The sequence below is a fragment of the Heloderma suspectum genome, chromosome 2 (assembly GCF_057233095.1).
Source record: "Heloderma suspectum isolate Gila_16-S chromosome 2, 16-S_ref, whole genome shotgun sequence".
Taxonomy (NCBI): Eukaryota; Metazoa; Chordata; class Lepidosauria; order Squamata; family Helodermatidae; genus Heloderma; species Heloderma suspectum.
Genome location: NC_139459.1, coordinates 301,088,929 through 301,110,589, shown reverse-complemented (window position 1 = coordinate 301,110,589; position 21,661 = coordinate 301,088,929). Strand labels below are relative to the sequence as shown.

General features: G+C 42.6%; 1 protein-coding gene across 2 annotated transcripts in view; it reads right to left on the bottom strand.

Moving 5' to 3' along the window:
* Positions 1-21,661, bottom strand: part of FLNB (filamin B) — a 156,405-nt gene that overhangs the window by 20,005 nt on the left and 114,739 nt on the right. For both annotated transcript variants that reach the window (XM_084840073.1, XM_084840072.1), the window contains 14 exons: positions 20,944-21,034; positions 20,526-20,695; positions 17,557-17,674; positions 15,404-15,666; positions 14,013-14,610; positions 13,418-13,591; positions 12,934-13,096; positions 12,074-12,234; positions 10,136-10,303; positions 8,805-8,897; positions 7,855-7,978; positions 6,808-6,964; positions 4,512-4,701; positions 2,163-2,410 (listed from right to left, as the gene is read on the bottom strand). In XM_084840073.1, the coding sequence (XP_084696199.1) occupies positions 2,163-2,410; positions 4,512-4,701; positions 6,808-6,964; positions 7,855-7,978; positions 8,805-8,897; positions 10,136-10,303; positions 12,074-12,234; positions 12,934-13,096; positions 13,418-13,591; positions 14,013-14,610; positions 15,404-15,666; positions 17,557-17,674; positions 20,526-20,695; positions 20,944-21,034 (2,718 nt within the window). The remainder of the gene's footprint in view (positions 1-2,162; positions 2,411-4,511; positions 4,702-6,807; positions 6,965-7,854; positions 7,979-8,804; positions 8,898-10,135; positions 10,304-12,073; positions 12,235-12,933; positions 13,097-13,417; positions 13,592-14,012; positions 14,611-15,403; positions 15,667-17,556; positions 17,675-20,525; positions 20,696-20,943; positions 21,035-21,661) is intronic.

Genomic DNA, 21,661 nt, shown 5'->3' with positions numbered 1-21,661 from the left:
GCAAGAGTTACATGGCACTTCCAAGCAAGCCAGCTGCCCCACATGAAGCAAGAATGTGCCCCAGAGCCTTTGTGATAGTCTCTAGTTTTGCACACTCCCTCCCAGCTGCCCTCTTCCATAACCCCACCAACTCCTTGAAGAAGGAGAGGGTAAGCGGTGGCCAGTACTGAAGGGAGTGATGGGAGGCAGACTGCACCACTGTTGAGTGGCCAGGTTTGGTGTTTTGGTCACTACTGGCCAAAAAACACTTTTGGAAAAGTTTTGGGTCCCATCACAGTAGTCTGACAGTGAGGCCCATCACTGCTGCCTAGGGAGGGGCGAACAAGCGATGTTTGAGATGGCCAGGATTCACCAAACATGGTCTCGCTGCTCGTCTCGTGCCCAATTCCTGTTCGCGTTTGCGATCGCTGCTCGTTCTATGCGAATGGAAAACTTGCACAAATTGAGCAGCGATTGAATGGGAGATTGGTGCAGATCTCCCCAAATTCACACTGTTTTCCTCCACAGACTAAAGCAGGGCTGATTTGGTCCATGTAGGAAATTTGTGCAAATCAAACTGGGAATCACAAACAAGTTGACGTAAGCACGTGCTCGACAATTTACGAATATTTTCAGTGGACACATGTTCACGTTCAGACCTTTGAATAGGGTGTACTTGCATGTTTTGCGAGCACAGATGAAATTCTCATACATCCCTACTGCTGTCCACCACAGTTGCTTTTCCTCTCATCTATTTGGCAATGGAGGAACCAAACAATTCCCTTCCAGAAGCCCAATTTGGCTCTGGGTCATCATCAGTTAGATGACCTGTTGTAGAGCTGTGGTTCTTGCAGTTGAGTAGAGACAGCAGCATCATACATCTAATCATACTTTCTAACAACTTTCCTAGCTGTATAGGATCATGAATGTTATCTAAAGGATTTCTCTTCCAAATTGCCTGCCTTCACTCAAGTTGGAGGAGAGCTGGAAGTAGTGTTTGGCCTGAAAAATCTGTCAAGGGGGCCAGAGGGAGACCTGGCAGTTTGGTTCCTGTTTGGTAGTGTGGTCCTTCAAAGCACCTCCAGCAGAACTAGTTATCAACCAGTACTGAAGGTGTTCTGTAACAGCTTAACCTGAGCCAGAAACAAGGGGTGGAGGAGGGATTGTAAATGTCTTAGCACTGAATTGATGTGGGGGATCACTGTAATGAAGTAAACGTTTGCCTATTCAGGCCATATTACCTTTAATTTGGCCTCATTTTCCCATGCCTGATCCCAACCAAGCACTACCCTTACTCTTATTCAGCTTTATTTTATTTATTATTAACATTTATATGCCACCTTATCTGCTAAAAAGACATCAAGGCAATTTCAAACAATACAACCTTAACACAATAAAAACAAGGACATTAAAAACAGTAAAAAGCAGTACAAAAATCCCCACACATTAAAAGTACATATTTTAAAAGGCTAAATTAAAAAGTTGCATCTTCACACGCTTTCTGAAGGCCAAGAGTAGTTCCTGAGGGAGCTCATTCCATAGTTTGGGGGGCAACATAGGAGAAAGCCCTTTCACACATGCCTGATAAACAGGCATCTGCTGGTAATGGTGTCCTCAAAAGGGCCTCTCTTGCTGATCTTAATACCTAGGCAGGTTCATACTGAGACAGGCAGTCCCATGACACCATGAGATGTATTGCCCCCACTGTCATTGGCACACAGCCAAACCCAACTGGCTATAAAGTGTTGTGTTGACCTCATATTCATTTCTTAATGACTACACAATTCCTAACTGGCTAGGATCATGGTGGAGGAAGGGAGGAGCCCTAAATAAGGGGGAGAGTGGCAAAACAGCAGATTAAGGGAACAATGGCTATGAACAGGTGCAAAAAAGTTGAGTGCTCAGCAATAAGGTTTGGGATGTAGTATTTCTTGCATGCACACCCACAAAAATCATCACTTTTGCCACAAGAATGAACTTGTCTAAAACATTTAGCACATTTCTAATACTAATTTGGAGAGCAAGCTATTGTGAGCAAGTGTCAAACTGCAGGTTACTTATTAAAGCTATCCTGCCTAGTCTGCTGAGAGAGAGAGAGAGAGAGAGAGAGAGAGACAGACAGACAGACAGACAGACTCATGAACACTCAAACAGTTTCAAAATTAAGCGGTCAGTCCTCTTACTATGACTGTGAAGGGGCTGTTCGGAATATCCACTCCACCAAAGCGAACATAAATGACATAGGTTCCTGGTTTAGCTGCTGTGTAATAAATGTCATATGTTCCATCTTCATTTTCAATAACCTCTGCTTCGGCTTCTGTACCGTCTGGTGTCAGGACGGTACATGTCACTTTACCCTTGCCGGCAGATTTAGCATCTACTACAAAGCCAACTTCCTCTCCAGTCTTCACTGTGGCTGCAATGCCAGGACCTGGAAGGTAATCGGCATGAGTGTTACAGCAGCTTTTCATATCCTCTGCCAAGGAAGTAGCTTGCAGTTTCCTCTTGGACATCTGCATCATTACAAACACAGCAAGCTTAGCCAACCCCCCCCCCCCCAGAGGCAAAGATATTGCCATGAAGCCTTTGTAAACAGGCAAGCCTACACCAAATCCTCACCCAAGCCATCACTCAAGTGTCTGCTTGCCACATGTGAAGGCAGAAGAGCTAGGGAGAAATTCAACTGCAATCAAGATCTGTTTCTCATTTAAATGGCACTCCAATTTTGTTAAGACCCCTACAGATGACATCTTCGAACACCTCCAATGTTTCTAGGTCTACACATTCTAAAGGAGGGGTTGGCAATTTGTAGCCCTCTAGATGTTTTGGCCTATACCCCTCAGTAATGCTAGCAGGCATAGCCAATGAGGAGGTATTGTGGGAGTTGTAGGTCAGAACATCTGAAGGGCCACAAGCTGCCAACCCCTGTTCTGAAGCAAGGTAGCTTCACTAGTTTTTCTTTACAATGCTTTATAAATGAAGGTTTATAAGGGCATCGCAGTACGTTCTTTGGTAAGGACAAAACTGCAGTGTGCATAAACTGCAGTAGTAGTCTAGGTCAACCTTCTTCTAGCCTGCAGGATTTAGCTATCTGCATGGATGATGCAGAGCCACATCCATACATCCCTGGGCCAGCTTCCATATAGGAGGCTTCAGGGGAAAGAGTGGGTGTTGCAGCACAACCACTATAGCAGTTGCTCTTCCCCTTGAACTCCCTATGCCATCTCATCTTAATGCATTGAAACCACCAGATGATTTGTCATACACTCACCACCGAAAACGGGCCATTGTTGGTCAAGAAAAATACAGACGTAAATTCAATGCAAACCTTGCATTAAAAGGATGAGAATTAAAATCCCCTCCTGCTCAATGCTAATGTTTCTATGTTTTTCTCTATCAACATCCCTAGTTCCTGTACCAGATTCAGGCTATAACTATTACAGGAGTGACTTCTGGGCTCAGATATGTAAAATACCTTGCTGCAAGACAGGTACCAGCACTTAGACTCTGGTGCGGTCTGCATGTCATGCTAAACCAAGTATCATGGCTTAATAAGCCAGCGTATGCACAAGTGGCGTGCACCTGGCTTTGCTCCTCCCTTTACACAAGTGCTAGCTAGCCAGGATTCAGTACTTAAACATAACTTGCCGCTACATCTGACCTGGGGACTATTGTTAAGTGCTTCCAAACAAGCCAGGATTTGTAATCCAACTTTGATCCTGGCTTGTTTAGAAGCACTTAAGCACAGTTCATGGTTCAGATGAATCATGAACTTGTCCTCACTTGTTTGGCTGCTCATATGGAGGAACGAAGCAGCAGAAAAGGGACCTGTGCAAGTCCATGCTGTTAGTGCATATTCTGGCTTATCAAGACAGGATTTAAAGCTTACTGCAACATGTGAGTACGCATATTAGGGACACAAGACTGACTTCTGGTCACAGGTCCCACTCTGCACTCAAGAAGCCAGCAGCTTTTTGCCCAACTTATTCTTGAATTAAGCTTCAATGCTTGAGGAAGTTGGCAGTTGTGACTGAAGGAGTAACTCAATTACCCAGCTTGGGCATAATCCCCCTCAAGTATTCCACTACTCTGCCCACTAGACTCTTTATCTTAAACCATACTGAATCAATTTGGGTAGTATCCAATGTTAGTCCAACTTAGAGAATTAAATTAGTCACGACTAACAAGTCCCATTCATATCAGTGGGTCTACTCTAACTAGGACTAACATTGGATACTACCCAAATTGATACAATATGGCTTTGTCTTGATTACTGTGCACTGAACCGTTATAAGTGATTTAAAAAAAATATGTACTTGAAAAATATAGAGACAAATACAGATTAAAAAGTTTTAGTTCAAGTATCTGTGCTGATCACCGAAGGCAGGTACAGTACTAAGGTTATCTTAGACCAGTTCAATACATCCAGGTAATGTTTCTAGCAAGTGTGTATAGATTTGTGTATAGAAGTGTGTATAGATATAGACCCTTTGCTAGAGTACTTACAAGGAAGTCAGAAAATAGTAATTTACCTGTTGCTAGACACTTGCTAGCATCTCCTGCTGGTGATACACGGATTCGATATGGAGAAAGGGGTATATCATCCCCACCATATTTAACACCAACAGAATAGCGACCAGTCTTGTCAGGGATGTAAGTTACTGCATAAGTGCCATCATTGTTGTCATGGATACCTGCCCTCTTTGGTTTGCCTTCTTGGTCCTGAATGTCAGAAGTGAAGCCACAGTTAAACAACCAACCCAAATCATACGCAAGAGGCAGGGTGTACAAATGAGTAGGGATGTACAGATTTTGTTTTGCAAATTGTCAGGCATCTTCCATTCCGTCATCTGATCACGGACGGAAACAACGTTTTTGTATGAGAATTTTGTTTGTTTTCAAGTGCACATTTGCGTAACACCCCCCCCCCCCGGTAAAATACTGGTCTGAAAGTCAATGGAATCCCCGTGACTTGGAAAAAGCCAGTCCACTGCAGAATTCACAGATTGGATTCATAGAAGTCTGAACTCATTTGAATCTGCTGTGGATTTCTCCAATATCCCTAGATATCAGATATGCGAAAACAGCAACATTTCAGACATGCTTGTGTGCTTAGCTTGACACAGTTTCTGTTAACATGCTCCTTTTATTCTAAAGGGTGGATCCTGTATTTAAGTAACTAAAGAGCAATTTAAGGCTGGCAGTTATATCATAGAAATATCAGTAGTTGCTACCACCATGAACAGAAATTCCTTGGAAGTAAACATGAACATGCTCTGGGTCCTTGGAGGCTTTTGGAAGTAAACATGAACATGCTCTGGGTCCTATAAGAAACATGATACATCAAGGGCTTTGGATGCCCACAGAATGCGTCTAAGGGGCTCATGCATCATGCATGTAACATACACCTTCCATTGTACACCATATACACCAACAGTCATTTATATTAACTTATTGCTTCTTTGAATTGTCAAATCCACCTGAAGTATAAGCTTAGGCCTCTGTTTAAGAATGCCCTAGTGAGAAAACAATAAAGCATATCCTACAATCACTGGACAATTTTTACATGTGGCATCTCTCCAATTTTTAACCAAGAATAGCTGCAACACACCTTTGGTAAAGTAGGCTGGTTTTCTCAAGGTTCTCCTGCAGTTTTAAGCTTGCATTAAATTTTTCACTAAGGGATTTTTCATCCATTATTCATGGGGAGAGCACTCCTATGGCGGAAATAGGATTTTTCAGTTTCCTGGCTCCAAGCTCATAGACAATACTACATGCTCAGAGTCGGGAAACCTCACTCCCCGCCCCAGCTCCCTCATAGCCAGGGCAGAGAGAACCACGGTGGCTGCCCCTCCATGCCTGTCCAAGCTCGTAACATGGAGCACGGATAGGACGAAAAGGGGGCATTCCCAGGGGCGGGGAGGAGACAGTGGAAGCTATTTTAGACAGCTTCCAATGCGGTCTCCAGCGCCGTTCCCCTCCCTGAAGCTGTGCTTAGACACCCGAAGGAAAACTACAGGGCAGCTGGAGCATGGAGGGAATCCTCTCCTCCATGCTTCAGCTGCCCTGCATTCGATAGGTGGTTGCCTCCAACTTCAGAGGAGGCTGAAGACAACCATATATCTCAGTAAGATTGTGCCCATTATTCTGCCAAAAATGTATTTAGATGTAAGTCAAACTTGTTTGCCTTAACTGCAAATTAGTTAATTAATATGTCTCTAAACCAATGCCTAAGATCTTAATGATATAGGGCAGGATATAAATGTTTTAAATAAATAAAATATTTGAAAAAGCTTCTAACAAAGCTGCTCTGAAACAGAGCCCAGAACAGCAATGATTAACTCCAAAGCATGTATTGGCTTTCTCCAATCCTTGTCTTTGTTTATCCATGGTGAAAACTACAGACTAGCCTAGTTTAGAGAATTTGAAAAGGCCAGGAATCATTCACATTAAAAAGCACTTTATCATGTACTATGTCCAGAACATCCTCTAATAGGATCCAGAAGTTCTGCCTGAACAATTCAGACCTAGAACACAGGGGCCTGCTAAATGTTTGCAATGAATGAGTCATATTTTTAAGGGAAGCTTAATGGCACTATTCTATGGAAGCCTGTTCTGTGCCAACTATTTAATGGATACATTTTAACCATTATTGATGTTCTACTAGAATGTATCAGCAGGCAATGTCCTAACACTGCCTACTTGTAATACTTCAATACCTACTTGTAAATACCCCCGATATTTCAAGATCAGCATGTGAAAACTGAGGTAGTCTGTTGAAAGAGTGTCTGCATTTGAATAAAATGCCAAGAGATGAGATTATCTTACAGTTACGTGTACTGAGAGAAGTCCTTGGCCTGCATCTTTAACATCAACAACAAATTCAGCAGGCATGCTGGCTGGAATCCCATGGGAGCTAAGGCCAGGCCCACTAGCCGTCACTTTACTGGCATCATACGTTGGAAGCACCTTTACTTTGAACGGGCTATTAAAAGAAGGAAGTGATATTTTTCAGCATTGAAAACCATTAATGTTTATGTAGTAAGTATCATACTAGCAACTGGCATGAAAACAAAATAGCTTCTAAAGATTAAGCAAAGGCACATGCTTACAATCCTAGGTCAAATACTGGCTTTTCATCGATTAGCCACTCAATCTTAGATTGAACAGTAGGGTACTAAATACTCATAACAAAACTATTAAATGCACAAGCTAACCGCATTTGGAGGAAGGGGTAGAATAAGCAAGGGTTGGTCTTCCATTTCTGCATGGCAGAAGCAAACACTAGGCAAGTTACAGCAGTGCTGGGCAGAAGGTGGATCAGGATCTTTTAGACCTGAATAATTTGCAGTCGATCGGCAAATCCCAGTTGTTTAACAGTAGCAATGAAATGACTTCCCACCTAAATTAGACTGCTGAAATGGATAGCTTGGGGTAACCAGGAGTGGCTGTCTGTATGTGAGCTCAGTTCAGTTCTATTACTGAAAACGAATTCTTAGGCTCAGAATGTGCTCAGAGCCATCCTGTTCTTTAGCTTTAAGTGTACGTATTTTGTACCTGGGTCTGGATGCTTGATCTTGGAGTTCTAGTAAAAAACAAAGGAGACCCACAAGCCTGTCCACCCCTGAGTTACAGAGTGTGTGCCAGATTCTACAGTTCAAGGAAATGCACACCACTTCGTAAGTTCTCTCCTACAACCACCAGGAGGAACTACACCCTTGCAATTAAGCCATTACTTCAAAGTTCCTTGCCAGAATTAGGTGCCAAAGCTAAGACTATGTACCAAAGATGTACCACCCACCCTGAACATGGAGGCCACCTAACAGCACCATTTAAGCACAATCCAATGGCTTTATTTTCTTCCCTCACCCTTACCTTCTAGGAATCTCTTCATCTGCATATTTTACCCCAATTGTGTAGGGACCCTCTTGCGTAGGTGTGTATGCTATTGTATGAGTGCCATCACCATTGTCAACTACGTTAACAGGTTCTGCCAAGCCTAAGCAGAGAAAGAGACCACATTGATTCAGCTGCATTGAGGCTTCAGTTTTGTACGAGCAATTGTGTCACTTCGAGAATAAACACACAACACCGATTTAAAGCTTTGCAAGAAATCTGCACAGACATCTGCTTTGTGGCCTGCTCAGATAAGCCCATTTATCCCTATCATTCCCAGTCTGTGACCTCACCAATTAGAAAGAGGTGAAATCACTAGCAGTTCCTCAGCTGGCTCAACTCCAACAGCTGTAAGCTAAGAGCCCCCTATCAAAGAGGGGTTAGAACAATTTATTGTTCCAAAATTAGACAGCTGCCTAGGTCAGTTATCGGGCATACTTAAAATATAAGCTTCCAGAAACAGGAAGGAAAATTTTTGTTTTACACTACTACTGATTAAGCTCACTATCCAATTTAGTACTGTGGTTTGTTAGTGTAGAACAGTTAGTGGTTTTATTCAGTGTGCCATTGAGAAGTTTAGAGAGCTCAATAAATTTGGCACTGCCAAATAAGTGTTATATGATCTGCCAGTTCAAGATATGAACTATTCAGGCCTGTCCTGGAAATCAGAATGTGTGGATTTGTACACGCAGCCATTCCACAGGATTAGTTACAAACATGAAGGTGTGATTAGACATGCCTGAAGTCACAATTTAGATCATATAAATCAAATAAGGAACGTTTTAATAAAAAGATATTTCAGTGAGAAATTGGTAGTGCAGCAGCTGAGCAGAGAAATTTAATTAAGCAAGTTCACAGCAGCAATATACAGCTACAGAGTTTAGAGGATTTGTTGAAGGCACAAGAAATTAGTTAGTGAAAGTTCAAACCTGTCTCATTAGATTCACCCTGTGGGTCACCTTTAAAGAACTCTGAAATGGCTTTCAGTGGACTGCGCCATGACTGGGAATCCGGCTCATCAGCTAGAATTAAAAAACTATTAACTTAATCCAGAAGTCAGAGCTCTAAGAGTTGTCCCTTGTTTGACTTAAAACTAATTACAAAAAGGCCAAGTGCCTATGAAAACAAAAGCCACACAAATGCGTCCCAGTTAGGGCAGGTTCATTGTAATTCCAATCACCATTGCCTTCCTCAACCCCTGGGGAGTTATTTCAAAAGTCTTTGTGAAGAAATACTTATACATATGAACCTAAATTAGATCTGCCAACAGCAGACATGAAATGCATTCACTCTAAGTAGTTCTCCTCAAACTTCATATTTGAAGTCTGATTTTAAGTATCTGCCAGATATTCAAATATCTGGTACTGAAGTTTGACATTAAATGTATTTGATTTCTATATCTGACAGTAGTAGTTTTAACTGGCATGCGGTACTATCTGATAGTACTGAAAGCCCTTTGGCCTTCTCTTCCCCTCCCACCCTTCCTCCTAGACTCTTTCCTCTCCAAACCTTACTTTCCTAGTCCTCACCCACCTTTGGTCTCAGGTCTTCATCTCTATCTCCTTCATTCCTTCTGTTTTTCTGCATCAGGGGTGGGGAATCAAGGGCCAAAATCCATTTTTGAGACTCTCAGGGATGACATTCCAGTGGTGGTCGGGGCTGAAGGCAAAAGGGGTGGGGCCAAAATGCCAGCAAGTTGTAGCTTAAAGCTCTTACTGGCAGTAACTAAGCCTTAGGAGAAGCATTTCAACCATGTCGGGGGCGAGGGGGACGGACACACACAAAAGCTGGGATCCATCAAATGATAGGTGGCTGGGGGAAGTAGAGCCAGGGGAAAAGGGACCGGCTTTCTGGGAAACCCCAGAAGCCCAGATTAGGACCTCTAGAGGGCTGGATTTGGCCCCCAGCCTGAGGTTCTGCACTTCAGCCAAAGGTAGTCAGGCACTGATCTATTCCCATGTGACAGTGCTGCTCAATGAATTGCTGCCAAAGAGATTAACCACCTCAGCTCTTGTTTGCTGCAGCCCCAACTTTCTATAACACGACAAAGTAATATCTACAGCAATGCTACCCAGAAGAAATTGGCACTTCTGAGACTGTACACAATGCTGCTTACTTATCACTTGGCATGCACTGCTCATCTAAATTAATTGTAAGTGGTGCAGCTGATCGGGAGTTCTCATTCATGTCTGTACACAACACTATCAACCCTCATGTAAAAGAAATTTCAATATCAAGTTAAGGGAGTGGAACACATTACCTCTGGGTCCTGTCACCATAACTTCAAGAGGTGCTACTCCAGCCTTACTGGTATCCACAGTAAAGACCTGGGGAATTTTGGCACGTACTGCTGTTCCTAGGCCTGGTCCTGCAACTTTCACCTTGTAGGGGTCAACAACATCTTTTACAGGAACCTTAAATGGACTTCCTGCCAATAAAGCAGAAGCAGGTCTTAGCCAACAGTATACCTGCTGAAGCACTACAAAGATCAGACAGCAGCCACCCTCTCAGCAACACAGCTCTTCACATGGCACCCTTGACCCCAACTGTAATCCAATTTACGTTGCCCACCTTTATTTTGTATTTGTTTCAATGTCAATAGATTTTATCTGTATTGTGCTTGTGGCAGCGAAGCCTGACACAAATTGGCTGAACGTTCCCTAAACAGACAGAATTTTCAGGAACAAAAACTGTCAGAATGTTTGCGGAATGGTTTCTGTGAGAGAAGGGAAGTTGTCAGTGAGGCTGAAATTAAAACTTCACACAGGCCCTAGGGACAGGAGCAAGTTTGTGGGATAGGCTGATGACTGAAAGAAGTCCCAGGAAGTATGGAAGCTGAAGTGATGTGAGTCACTGTGAGTCAAGATGGCTGAACCACTGCAGAGAAACAGGAAGGATAAATAAAGGATGTTTGAAGGAGAGGGCAGAAACAGGAAACTGAGGCTAAGAGGAAGACACTGAAGAAACCTCAAAATCAGGGAGGGGAACAACAGGAAAGCTACAGAATCTGGCCAAGAGATAAGGTGGCTCAGGTGAGATGAATTAGGCAGTAGACTAAAAAGCAAGGACCCGAGATGGATGTTGACAGGCTAGTCATGGAGGCAGTGAAGGAAGGAAGCTGTGGAAAAAAACCCAAACAGGGTTTAAGGATAGAAAAGTTGTGCAATACTGGAAGGAACAAGGGCAGTCCAGAGTGCTGGGAGCTGTAGGCCAAGTATCAAAAGGGAACTAGGATTCCTCAATCTAGACCTTAACAAGGCCACTGTACAATGCCCTTAAGAGTGGCACAGCAAAGGAGTTCGGCCAGTTGTGGTTCCTTTCCTCACCCCAGTATTGGGGCCCTGAAATCCAAATAAGGCAATGAGGGACAAGAAGCAGGCAGTGGGATAGATGGAGGTAGAACGCCACACTAGTTCAAGCTGAGGTAGTCAATTTTTTGGCTTCAGGCTGCTAGCTGCATTTTTGTTGTATGTGTTTTAATTGCTATATTTTTTTTTTAATTTTTTAGGTCCTTTACGAGCCAATCTTTGGCTGAAAAGCCAAACAGCAGCATAGCATCCCATTACACCATAGTGAACCCCTCTGCACTTCTATTAAGTTAATGTGTAAATAAACTCCTGTTGATGGTAATATTTACACTGAAATAGAGTAATTCAGAAGGTGGTCTTGATTCCCTAAGTTGGGGCGTGGGGGAGAAGCATTCACCGTGAAAGTTAGAACACTGTAAAAATTGGTTCAAGGGAAAACAGATGTAGTAGCACCGAACACAAGATCTTTATGCACATTTAACTGTCAAAAAGCAGCTACAAATACATCACCATTGCATTATAGGCCAATAAGAGTATTTGCCTAGTATTCCTAAAGATCTATGTTTTTTGCTTAGAGAACCGTATTGCTACTGGGAATGTTCTTGCAAAGACACTCTGCTTTAACTTCCCCAGGTGGCGTGTATGTTTAGATACAACTTCCATTATCACCATTCAGTAAAAAACCTCAAAAGGTAGTAACGGTGGTCGATGAGTAAAACATCCAAAATCCAGGGTGGGGAGAGAGAATCAAAATCCACAGTTACGCAATACTTTTATCAGGACCAACCAAAATGCCACAAAAGATTGTGCCAGCTCAGTAGCATTCAGTATATTTTCCAACCAGGTGGTCAGTTCAAAGCCTTTGACTTTCATGATGCAAGCAGCCTTACCAGGGATGTGTTCACCCCCATAAGTTATGTTGACATCATAGTCTCCTGGAACATAAGGGATATATTCTGCACTACAGCTTCCATCCTTGTTATCTTTACAGCTTATCTTGGATTCTGAAGGCCCTTCAACAGTTATTCCAAGGCCACCAATTCCAGCCCCTCTGTGAACATAAAAAAAGGAGTTAGCACGCTTATGTTAGTGACAACATTTTACTTTTAAGCCTACTTTGCTAGGCTACTACTGCATTGTATGACTGCTTACTAGTTGTGCTCTGCTACTTGCTCTCAAATGGCAACCTCTATTAGGCACTTGGGAAGCAAGCCTGTCATACAGGTAGGTCTTAGTGATGGCTGACTAAAGTTTTCTTCAGTACTGAGTCTCTGATTTAGCCTGGGGAATGCTGAAGTCAGAGGTGAGGACATTAGTTGGCAGGCATGTGAACCACACGACTGAGCAACAACAACAAATGTGAACCACATGCAAAGAAGGTCTGGGGAATGTCATCAAGAATCAAGCAGCGAGTTCAAGATGCGTGGGCAGGTTTGTCAGGAATTGCAACAGCGATCATGCCAACTGTTAAGCTTGTGGCATTGCCAGAAGCAGCTCTGACTTGCTTTGAGTTATTTGTAATGTAGCCCATAGCATGTCCCTATTAGGCAGTTACTTTGGAAGAAGGGAGTGGCAAGCACATCCACGATTCCACTTCATGCATCTACAGTCAAATCTTGCAGCTTTAAAAAATGTGCACACACACACGCGCACACACACACACACACACACGGCTTAGCTTCCCATATGATCAGCTAGTACAGCTTAGTTTCCCACATGAACGTTTCAGAATACAGTCCGCGATGCTTACCGAGTGACAACAGTAAATGGGTTCGGTTTATTTGTGAAGGCTTCCTGTAGCCCAGTTCCCTGGGCCACCACACGTGAAGGATGACACCCTTCCGTGACATCAACTTTGAAAGGGCTGTTTAGAACAGGAACATCATCATAGGTGACTTCAACACTATGAGGGCCTGCAAGCAGAAAATGAGTTTTCATTTGGAGGTCTGTGAAGCTTTACATAACAAGGGTTACAAGGCACAAACAGCATTCTCTCTGCCTCAAAATACTGAAGTCCTGGGAATCTTGGAAATCATAGGAAATCTTCAGCTGTTTTGCAAATGGAGTGGAGACCACTGGTGGTATATCTTCAGTATACAAGGGTGTTTTATCTTTTCTAGAGTAAGCAAGCCTCATATGTGGCCATACACGTGTGAAGTACAGAATGGTATTGCTCAGTAAAATCTATTTCTTCACCCCCTCTTCCAAAGTCAATCGCAACTAGCACCATTTACCTCTTTCATAAGGAGTGAACTCTACTGCATATGTCCCATCAGCATTGTCTTTGATGAGGCAGTCTGTGGAAGCTCCAGAGGGATTTTCAATTTGTGCTTTGATATGGTCTCCACCAGTTTTGGTCAAGGGCCTAGCATCTACAGTGAAATCAGCTGTCGCTTCACGGAAGACATCTGCAAAGTAAAGATGGTAAACAGTTTCATTTGGACAGAATTATGCACTGGACACCCATGAATATAGATGTCTTTACGTGTAAATGGGTTCAACCACTCAGACACAACGGTGCTAAAGAGAGCCAAATTGTACAATGCAAGCATCACTCACATAATTTCCCCCACCCATACAGCTTCCCTCAGAGGTGCTCACCCAGGCACTGTCATCAAGGGGCTTTCCTAGCCTCATGAGTCACTAGCAGCCCCATACAAATAAGGAAGTAAACCATGCAATTCAGTATTGTGAGAAGTACAAGTAATGTGAACTGCCAGAGGCACATCTAAGCACGTGTTCTTTTGCATCTTCCCATAATGTGGCTGCACAAGTTAGGTTCATTTGCAACACACTCATGAACCTAAACGAAAATTAAAATAGACTTACCTTTCCCTTCAATTCCTGGCCCAAACACTTGAATTTTGCTTGTGTCCACAGCTGGATCAACTTTGACCCGTGCAGGGAAGTTTGGCACTGGATCTCCACCATATTTCATCTTGAGTGTGTACATCCCGGCAGAAAGGGGCACATATGTAACCGCATAGGTCCCATCTTTGTTATCCTGAACCTCAACGTCTGCTTTCAAACCGGAATCAGACACCACTTCCATATCCAGTTTCCCAGGTCCAGCTTCTGAGCAATCCACATTGAGCAATCCAGCTTCACCTACTTTACCTCGTTCAAGTCCAGGACCTGTAGCAATGACTTTTGAAGCATCAAATGGCATTTCAATGTCTGCTTTGAAAGGAGAGCCAGGAATATGGACCTCTTCAAATAGGATGTTCACAAGGTATTCACCTGGTTTTGTAGGCAGGTAAGAGACTGAGCATGTTCCATCCCCATTATCAGAGCATTCTATTTTGGCTTCACATGGTCCTTCAACTGTCAACCCAAGACCCCCAGTTCCAGCTCCTTTGGTGTCTATTGTGAATTCTGCAGGTTTTCCAACAAGGCCTCCTTGAAGGCCTGGGCCATAGGCCTTTACCTAAAAAGATTAGCAAAAAGCACTGAATTAAGTATTTATCCAATACACCATTTCAGTCAGCTGTAGGATTCTAAGCTTAGCCCTGCAGTCTCAAACTCGATGGAAGAAAACAAATGTATCCTTACACTGCTTGAAGACATATTACTAAACGTCAGCAAGAGTTCAAGCTCAATGCGCTATTTTCTATTTTTAAAAGGTAGTGACATTATTGCTTAATAGGTGGCCAAATCAGCATATTGCCACGCTTTATCAACTTGATTCTCATTAGTCTAATTGATTTTGAAAGCAAGGGGGCTGAACAAATCAGCACACTGGAAACAAAGCGGTCAAGTATTATATATTGTTTATTTATTTTTTTAAAATCCCATCATTCCTTCAACAGGAACTATGAGAGAAGAAACAAGCCTTTTAATCAATACAGTTATTATAAGGCTCAATGTGTATTAATAGTAGCACACAAGCTACTATTAGATCATGACAAAATAGGCCCAGATGAGGTTGATATGACAATTCAGCTGATCCAGAATTCTTAAGGTATCAGGACTGCAATAAGAACAGTCTGCTCACTCTGACAGACCAGGAAGCATTCAGCAAGGAATTAACTTATAACTTATAACAACTTAAGCCACTTCATGCTCCGGATCACAGAATTCTCCATTAGCACAACTCTGGAATTGTCCAGAAAAGGTTATTTACTTTCTGTATCTCATATCTAAAGGCAATCCCTGGAAATAGCAATCAAAGCATCAGAACCTCACTGACCCATATAAACAGGGACTAGCAAGACCCTTACCTTGGAGGGATCTGGTGGCAGAGTGGCTTCCACAGTGTAAGGGCTTCCTGGGACTGGATTCCCATCGTAATTTACATCAACCATATGAACTCCTTCTTCCTTGGGAATATACTTTGCAGTACTACATTCTTTGCCTACTACTGGTTCTACTAAGCACGGCAAAGCTTTCCTGGTAGGGCTGAAGATAGACACATCGAGTTTACCCTGTCCACCAGCTCCTTTTGTGTCAATTAGAAATCCTTGATTCTTCCCTACTTCGACTCCTTTAGAAAGTAAAGAGAAGATATTGAAATGGGTCTATTTCCATGGACTGTAGATCATACTTGGAATTCATACCAGCGGTAAATACAGTGTGGGGAATAGGGAGACAGATAGAGGGAGATAATTGTATCAGATGTTTGCATATAAAAAATGTATGATTAGATATGTGTCTACATATGCCATTTTGCAAGCCTGCCCCAGAGGAATACTCAAACGAGGTAACATGAAGACTTGTGCCAAGCTCACCCGCACACCTTCATTTGAAACACATTATTAAAGACTTTGCACTGTGCCAGTATTACCATTCAAGTATGATTTGGAAAGCACATGTCATGTTAGTGCGGGGTGGGCAATTTGTGGCCCTCCAGAGGTTTTGGCCTACAACTCGCAACAGTATAGCCAAAGGTGAGGGATGATGGAAGTTATAGGCTAAAAAGTCTGGAGGGCCACAAGTTCGCCCACCCCTGGGTTAGTGGCAACAGAGTGCTCAAGTAGCCACACAAAGTCAGGAAGTTGGGGTAAGAACTATTTTAAAGATACTCTTCTTTTTCATTTTACATTGTCCCACCATAAATAGTAGAATGGAGAAGCTAGTTTAGTAGCCAGTATGCTATTCTTTGGACACTCTAGGTTCCAGTCAGCCATCAACCCAGCCCTAGGAATGCTAATTGTCTCTAACCTAAGCCCTAAAATCCTGCATAAATCCTAGCGTATCACCTTGTGGTTACTGTGATTGAAGATCATGGCTTGGATCCAAACCACAAGCAGAACTCTGCCCATGGAATTGTCTTTCCCATCCCTCCTCCCCATTTATTTACTTTCAGTACTTGCATGCTGCCTTTCAGGACTAGACCTCACAAGGTGGGTCACAACATATCATATCCAAAACCAAGATTCCTTATAGTTACAATTTATAAAAACCCTCCCTGAAAAGTCACACTGGCCCAGTTTGCACAATCCCGGTGGCTGATAAACAAGCTACCGTGGCTTGCTGCAACTGCCGCATGTGCCAGGCACATGCTGGCTGGATTTGCCTAATTACCCACAGTGGCACAGCTTTCCATGTAGTTCCAACCCAGGCAGCATGGCTTGTTTGGGGTGGGCAGCAACCCTCAAGTAACTGAGCAACAGGCCATGGGTTATTTGAGGGTTGCTGCCCCCTCAAACAAGCCATGCTGCCCAGGTTTGGACAACACGACAAGCCGTGCCAGCGAGGTTAATTGGGCAAATCTGGCTGCATGCATGGTGGTGTGTTTCAGCTGCTGTGGTTATGCAGGCCAGGTCAGCATGAGATGCAATGCAGGAGACTGCAATTGAAAGTGGTAGAAACACACACAGGTAGAAGTGCTTTCCATGCTAGTGTGTCCCTTTGGATCCAACTCTTATCATTCTAGCAAGAACAAATGCAATACATTGGCAGCTTTGACCAAGGGTTCAGAACCATGATGCCCTTTTGAGCTCCCAATGGTTAATGGGTGGAACCTAGGAAATCTTCCACACCTTACATTATTTTATTCTTACCCTCACATTTGATGTATTGAGAAGGGCTTATCAGAAGAGAAGTACTAGGCCAAAGTTGACTCTTAAGCCTACAACTTGTTTTACTACGGGTACAGAGATTTCACTGAAAGTACTTATCTTAAATAGGCTGCTCTTTGCAGAGACCTGACAATTGCAATTTAACAGCAAGCACATATATACAATGTCCCACTCAAAACCTTCCAATTTTAGCATGTCCAGAAGTGCTACAAAACACACAAAGTAGTTATGGCTCTAAATTCAGGTGCCTATTGGTATCTTGACCTCTGCCTTGAAGCAGTTTATTCTGCAGTTGTGTTCAGTTTCTCTTCTCTTACCTATCCTGTACAGCTCACATTAGTTAAGTTACTTACTGTTTTCCAGGCCATTAATTTTAATTTTGCTGAGGTCAAGTGGAGCAGCAACACCTACAGTGAAAGGACTTCTAGGGATGGGATCACCACCATAGTTCACCAGAATGTTCATGTTACCCTAGAGAGGTTGAACAGATCTTAAAAAGTCATTTCGTATTTCAACATTTGAGACATCCATGCAACCATAATAACCATAATAGTTGGCATTCAACTATCCCTTTTAAGTCATCATGTACGTTTTCAGAAGTCAGGCAGGTAGAAGCTTACCTAAACCTCCAGATTTCTACACAAAATTGCTTGGTAGTACATATGAACACAGCTGTTAAAAGTAACTAAATGCTCAGTAGAGGAAGCAGATTTGGGCAGATGCAGCCTTGATAAAAGCTTTTAGAAGCCCTGCACTGAAATCCTAAATACTACTTGGCTTGGCTAGTACTCCAGGTTTCTCTGGTGTGTTTTAGGTGAATGTCTGCACCCTCTTTCTGCAAGGGCCCATATTTCTTCAGCTTCACTTTTTCGTCATTCTTAGCCTATTGTGTTTCAGACAGTGTGCATCCAAATCAGCCTTCAATAAAATCTGCTGAAGACCCAGTAATTTTCACTTGCGACGTAGTAAGGCAGTTAGCTGCAGCAACAACATGTTGAACTTAATTCTCATGTTTTGCTCAGTGTTTATATTGCACGTATTGCTTTACCTTTCCTCAAAAGTGCAGAAGATACTGTTGGGGTCCTCTATAATGCATGCTGAACAGGTATACTCAGATGTTTGTAACTACATATTTCTAGAGTCTAAAATAAATACATAGAAGGGGCAAGAAGAGTACTAAAGCAATGAATTGCAACTTCATGGTTTGGAATCTTTAATAGAACCTCTTTGTACAAAAAATGCCATTTACTTGAGAATTTAAGTAGCTTAAACCTGACAGACCAACACTGTTCAAAATCCAAAGCTTTATACCCATGAGGATATTTCCACCACAGCACCAAAGCTGGCCAGGTTTGTTCCTTCTCTTCTTAGTTCTGCTCCAATTCATGTCATTTTGCCTGCTACACTATGAACTGCACCTATCATCCTCACTCAAGACAGAAGGGCAACTTCACTTTCACTTGCTTCTGTATAGCAGATTAATTAGGTGCCAAGACATGAGAAGTGTTAACTGCCCAGAAACTGCCATGCTGCTGTCTACAATGTTCCAGTATGGGTACAAGATTAATGCATCGAGAATCTTTGGCCTTCCTTTGTTCCATTTCTGTGGATCACTAATAAATTTGAAGGAGCAGAGCCTGGCTATAGAAAGAATACTTTGAAATTCAGATTTTTCAATTAAGCAACTTGGGCAAGGGCCAAAACAGCATAAACATGTTAACTCCCTGTGACTAAGGTGCGTATCATGTGGCGGTTCTGGAACATAATCCCTTGGATAAGCGTTTTAGAATGAAAATTACATTTTCACAGGGCTACTAGTTTAATGTTTGATAACCAGCATTTGTCACTCCAGTATTTATAGTTCCAACCGAGCAGAGCTGCCTGCAATGTTTGCTTACTCCACCCCTTATTCAGTTTAACCTACTCATTCTCCACTCCCCCTTCAGAGCCCTTGTCAGGTTAGCTTCAAAAATACGGATGTACATATGGTGCACTTTTCAAACAAGGCAGCATTTCTTCACAGTGCCACCACCTACTATATATTTTTAAACCCTGACAGAACGTTGGCGAAACGCCATCATTCAGCTTCCTGAGTTTGTCTCCACTTCCTTTGTCTAAGCTGGGAGCTGAAGGGCCAAGTATTCCACATATTACACACAAACTGGTGGTAATCGTCAGGACTGTACCACTTCAACCTGTGGACGGGTCGTATTTTTTATGCTCCCCGTGTACACAAAATTCCCAGCATGCAATAAATTAGCACATCAGAGAGTAAGATCTAGTGTGGCCTTCTCCCAGATGTGCTAGCTTACAACATACAGGGGGCTTTTTATGTGGGGATACATTTAGAAATAAGCCTTCTCCTGAATGGGTACGATCCACGGTTCTACCACATTCTGTGTAAAGTGTAAAATGGCTTAGCTGCCATTAATGTGTATGTTGGATTTGATCAGCTTAGGAAAAAGTTAGTACTTTCTGAACAGTAAACAAGTCAGGAACACTTTGCCTTCCAAAGGACACACCTGACAACAGTCAGCCATACTTTGGAAGATAATCCCTCAAACGCACCCCATATTTGCAAACTTGTAGGTTTACTGGAGTACAGTACACAGCACCACTGTTTTGGAATTCATAAAGTCGATTTCCATTTACACCAGCCAGTGTCCATGAGCACCATGCCAAAGAGAACGCTGGCAACAGGGTTTCTGCTACCAAGATCCAACTAAAGCAAAGCCACCCACAGAATCCACAATTATTCCGAACGACAGACATCTCAAAGTTGTTGGGGTGAGCAAGGCACCCAAATGAATCATACCAACATGAAAATGCACCGGGCTTAGGGCAACAGAAAGACATCAATCTCACAGTCCCATAGGACAGAAGCCAGTGCCAGCTCTTCTAAAGATTAGAAGAGTTACACAGGGGTGTTTGGAATCTAATCCAGAAAGACCCATTGATCTTTGGTTTTGCTTTGCTTCCTGCTTGAAGGAGACGTCTGAGGGCCAACCATTATATCACTCACAAGAAACAAATAGCAATCAGCAACCATCCTTAAACTCCCAGGACGTTGTTAATTAGTGTCAGAATTCAGAATATAAGACAATGAGTACAAAGCAACTTGAAAACCTTCTGATCAAGTCAGGCCATTTGCATGTGTGAGTAGATTGCTCTACACAACATTTTCAACAAAGGAGGTATTAGCAACCTATTGCAGAATTCAGAAGCATTTTGTTTACCATAACAGGAGACATTAAACATTTCTAAATTTGCTGCTGGTTAAGGGGGGCAGAGATCAAATTCTACCCTTTAGAGGACAGCCTACCTGCTGTACTGGAGTGTATCTTACAGTGTGGGAATAATCGTAATTGTCAATGATGTCCAAATCTTTCACCGCATCTCCTGCCATTGGTCCGTTGAAATGGACATCCAGAGGGGCTTTCCCAGCACCTTTTGTGAAGACAGTGAAGTGTGTTGGCTTCCCATTCTCCACACCTAAGTAGAAAAAGGAGTTACTTCCTTAGACCTGTTCAGGAGGAAGGCATATCATACTTTTGCGGCCAGAATGCTGAAGCCAGGCAAACACCAAACTTAAGCCTTCATGCCGCAGGTTTACTTTTCTAGTATCAGTTTACTAATCTGCCCTTGAGAGAGCTTTACTGTGTTATAAATACAACAGAGCCAAGCAGAGAGCCAGTTAGAAAACCCCTAAATTTCACATACCAAGTTAGCAGAAATCTCACCTGTTTTACTTAGTCCAGGCCCTTCAGCTTTCACCTTACTTGCATCATGGGAGGGTTCCACTTTCACTCTGAAAGGGCTGGTAGGGATTTCCTTCAGGAGGAAAAAAAAAAGTTTAATGCAAGAGGTCGTTTTCCCAGCAAGGTTACTGCAGAGCAAAAGGAACTAGCTCATGAGGCATTGCAGAAACATATCTCCTTTCTATATGTATTGTCGTCCCTTGCAACTCTGAACTGCTACCAGATTACCAAGTTAGTTTCTCCTCAAAGTAAAGCAAAGAATACTAAATAAGGTCAACTATTTGTAGCAGAAGCATTCTTTTTTTTAAAATCTGTGTTATGGGTTAAGTCATCCATTTCATGTTTGGGTACTCAAGAGGCCCAAATATTAAACTAATCCTCTACTATATCATAAAATTTCTTCCAGAAGCTCAAATGGCACTGTTTCTCCTGTTTAGACCAAGGTCAGCCTAAATATGTATGCTTTACGGAACATTTCATAAACTTAAAGGGCCCTCTAAGCAAATGCCACAGTGTGGTCATACACCTTAACTGAGGATCAGAACTGGTGATTTGAATCTGGCACCATTTTCTGGCATCTGTGTTAAAAGAGCATTCCCATTTCTTGGTCTGTGCATCTGGAGGTTTCCTTAGCCTTCCTGAAGCTAAATTTTTAAAGATCTCTTAAATTTCTTCTTTGGAATCAGTTCTTGACTACAAA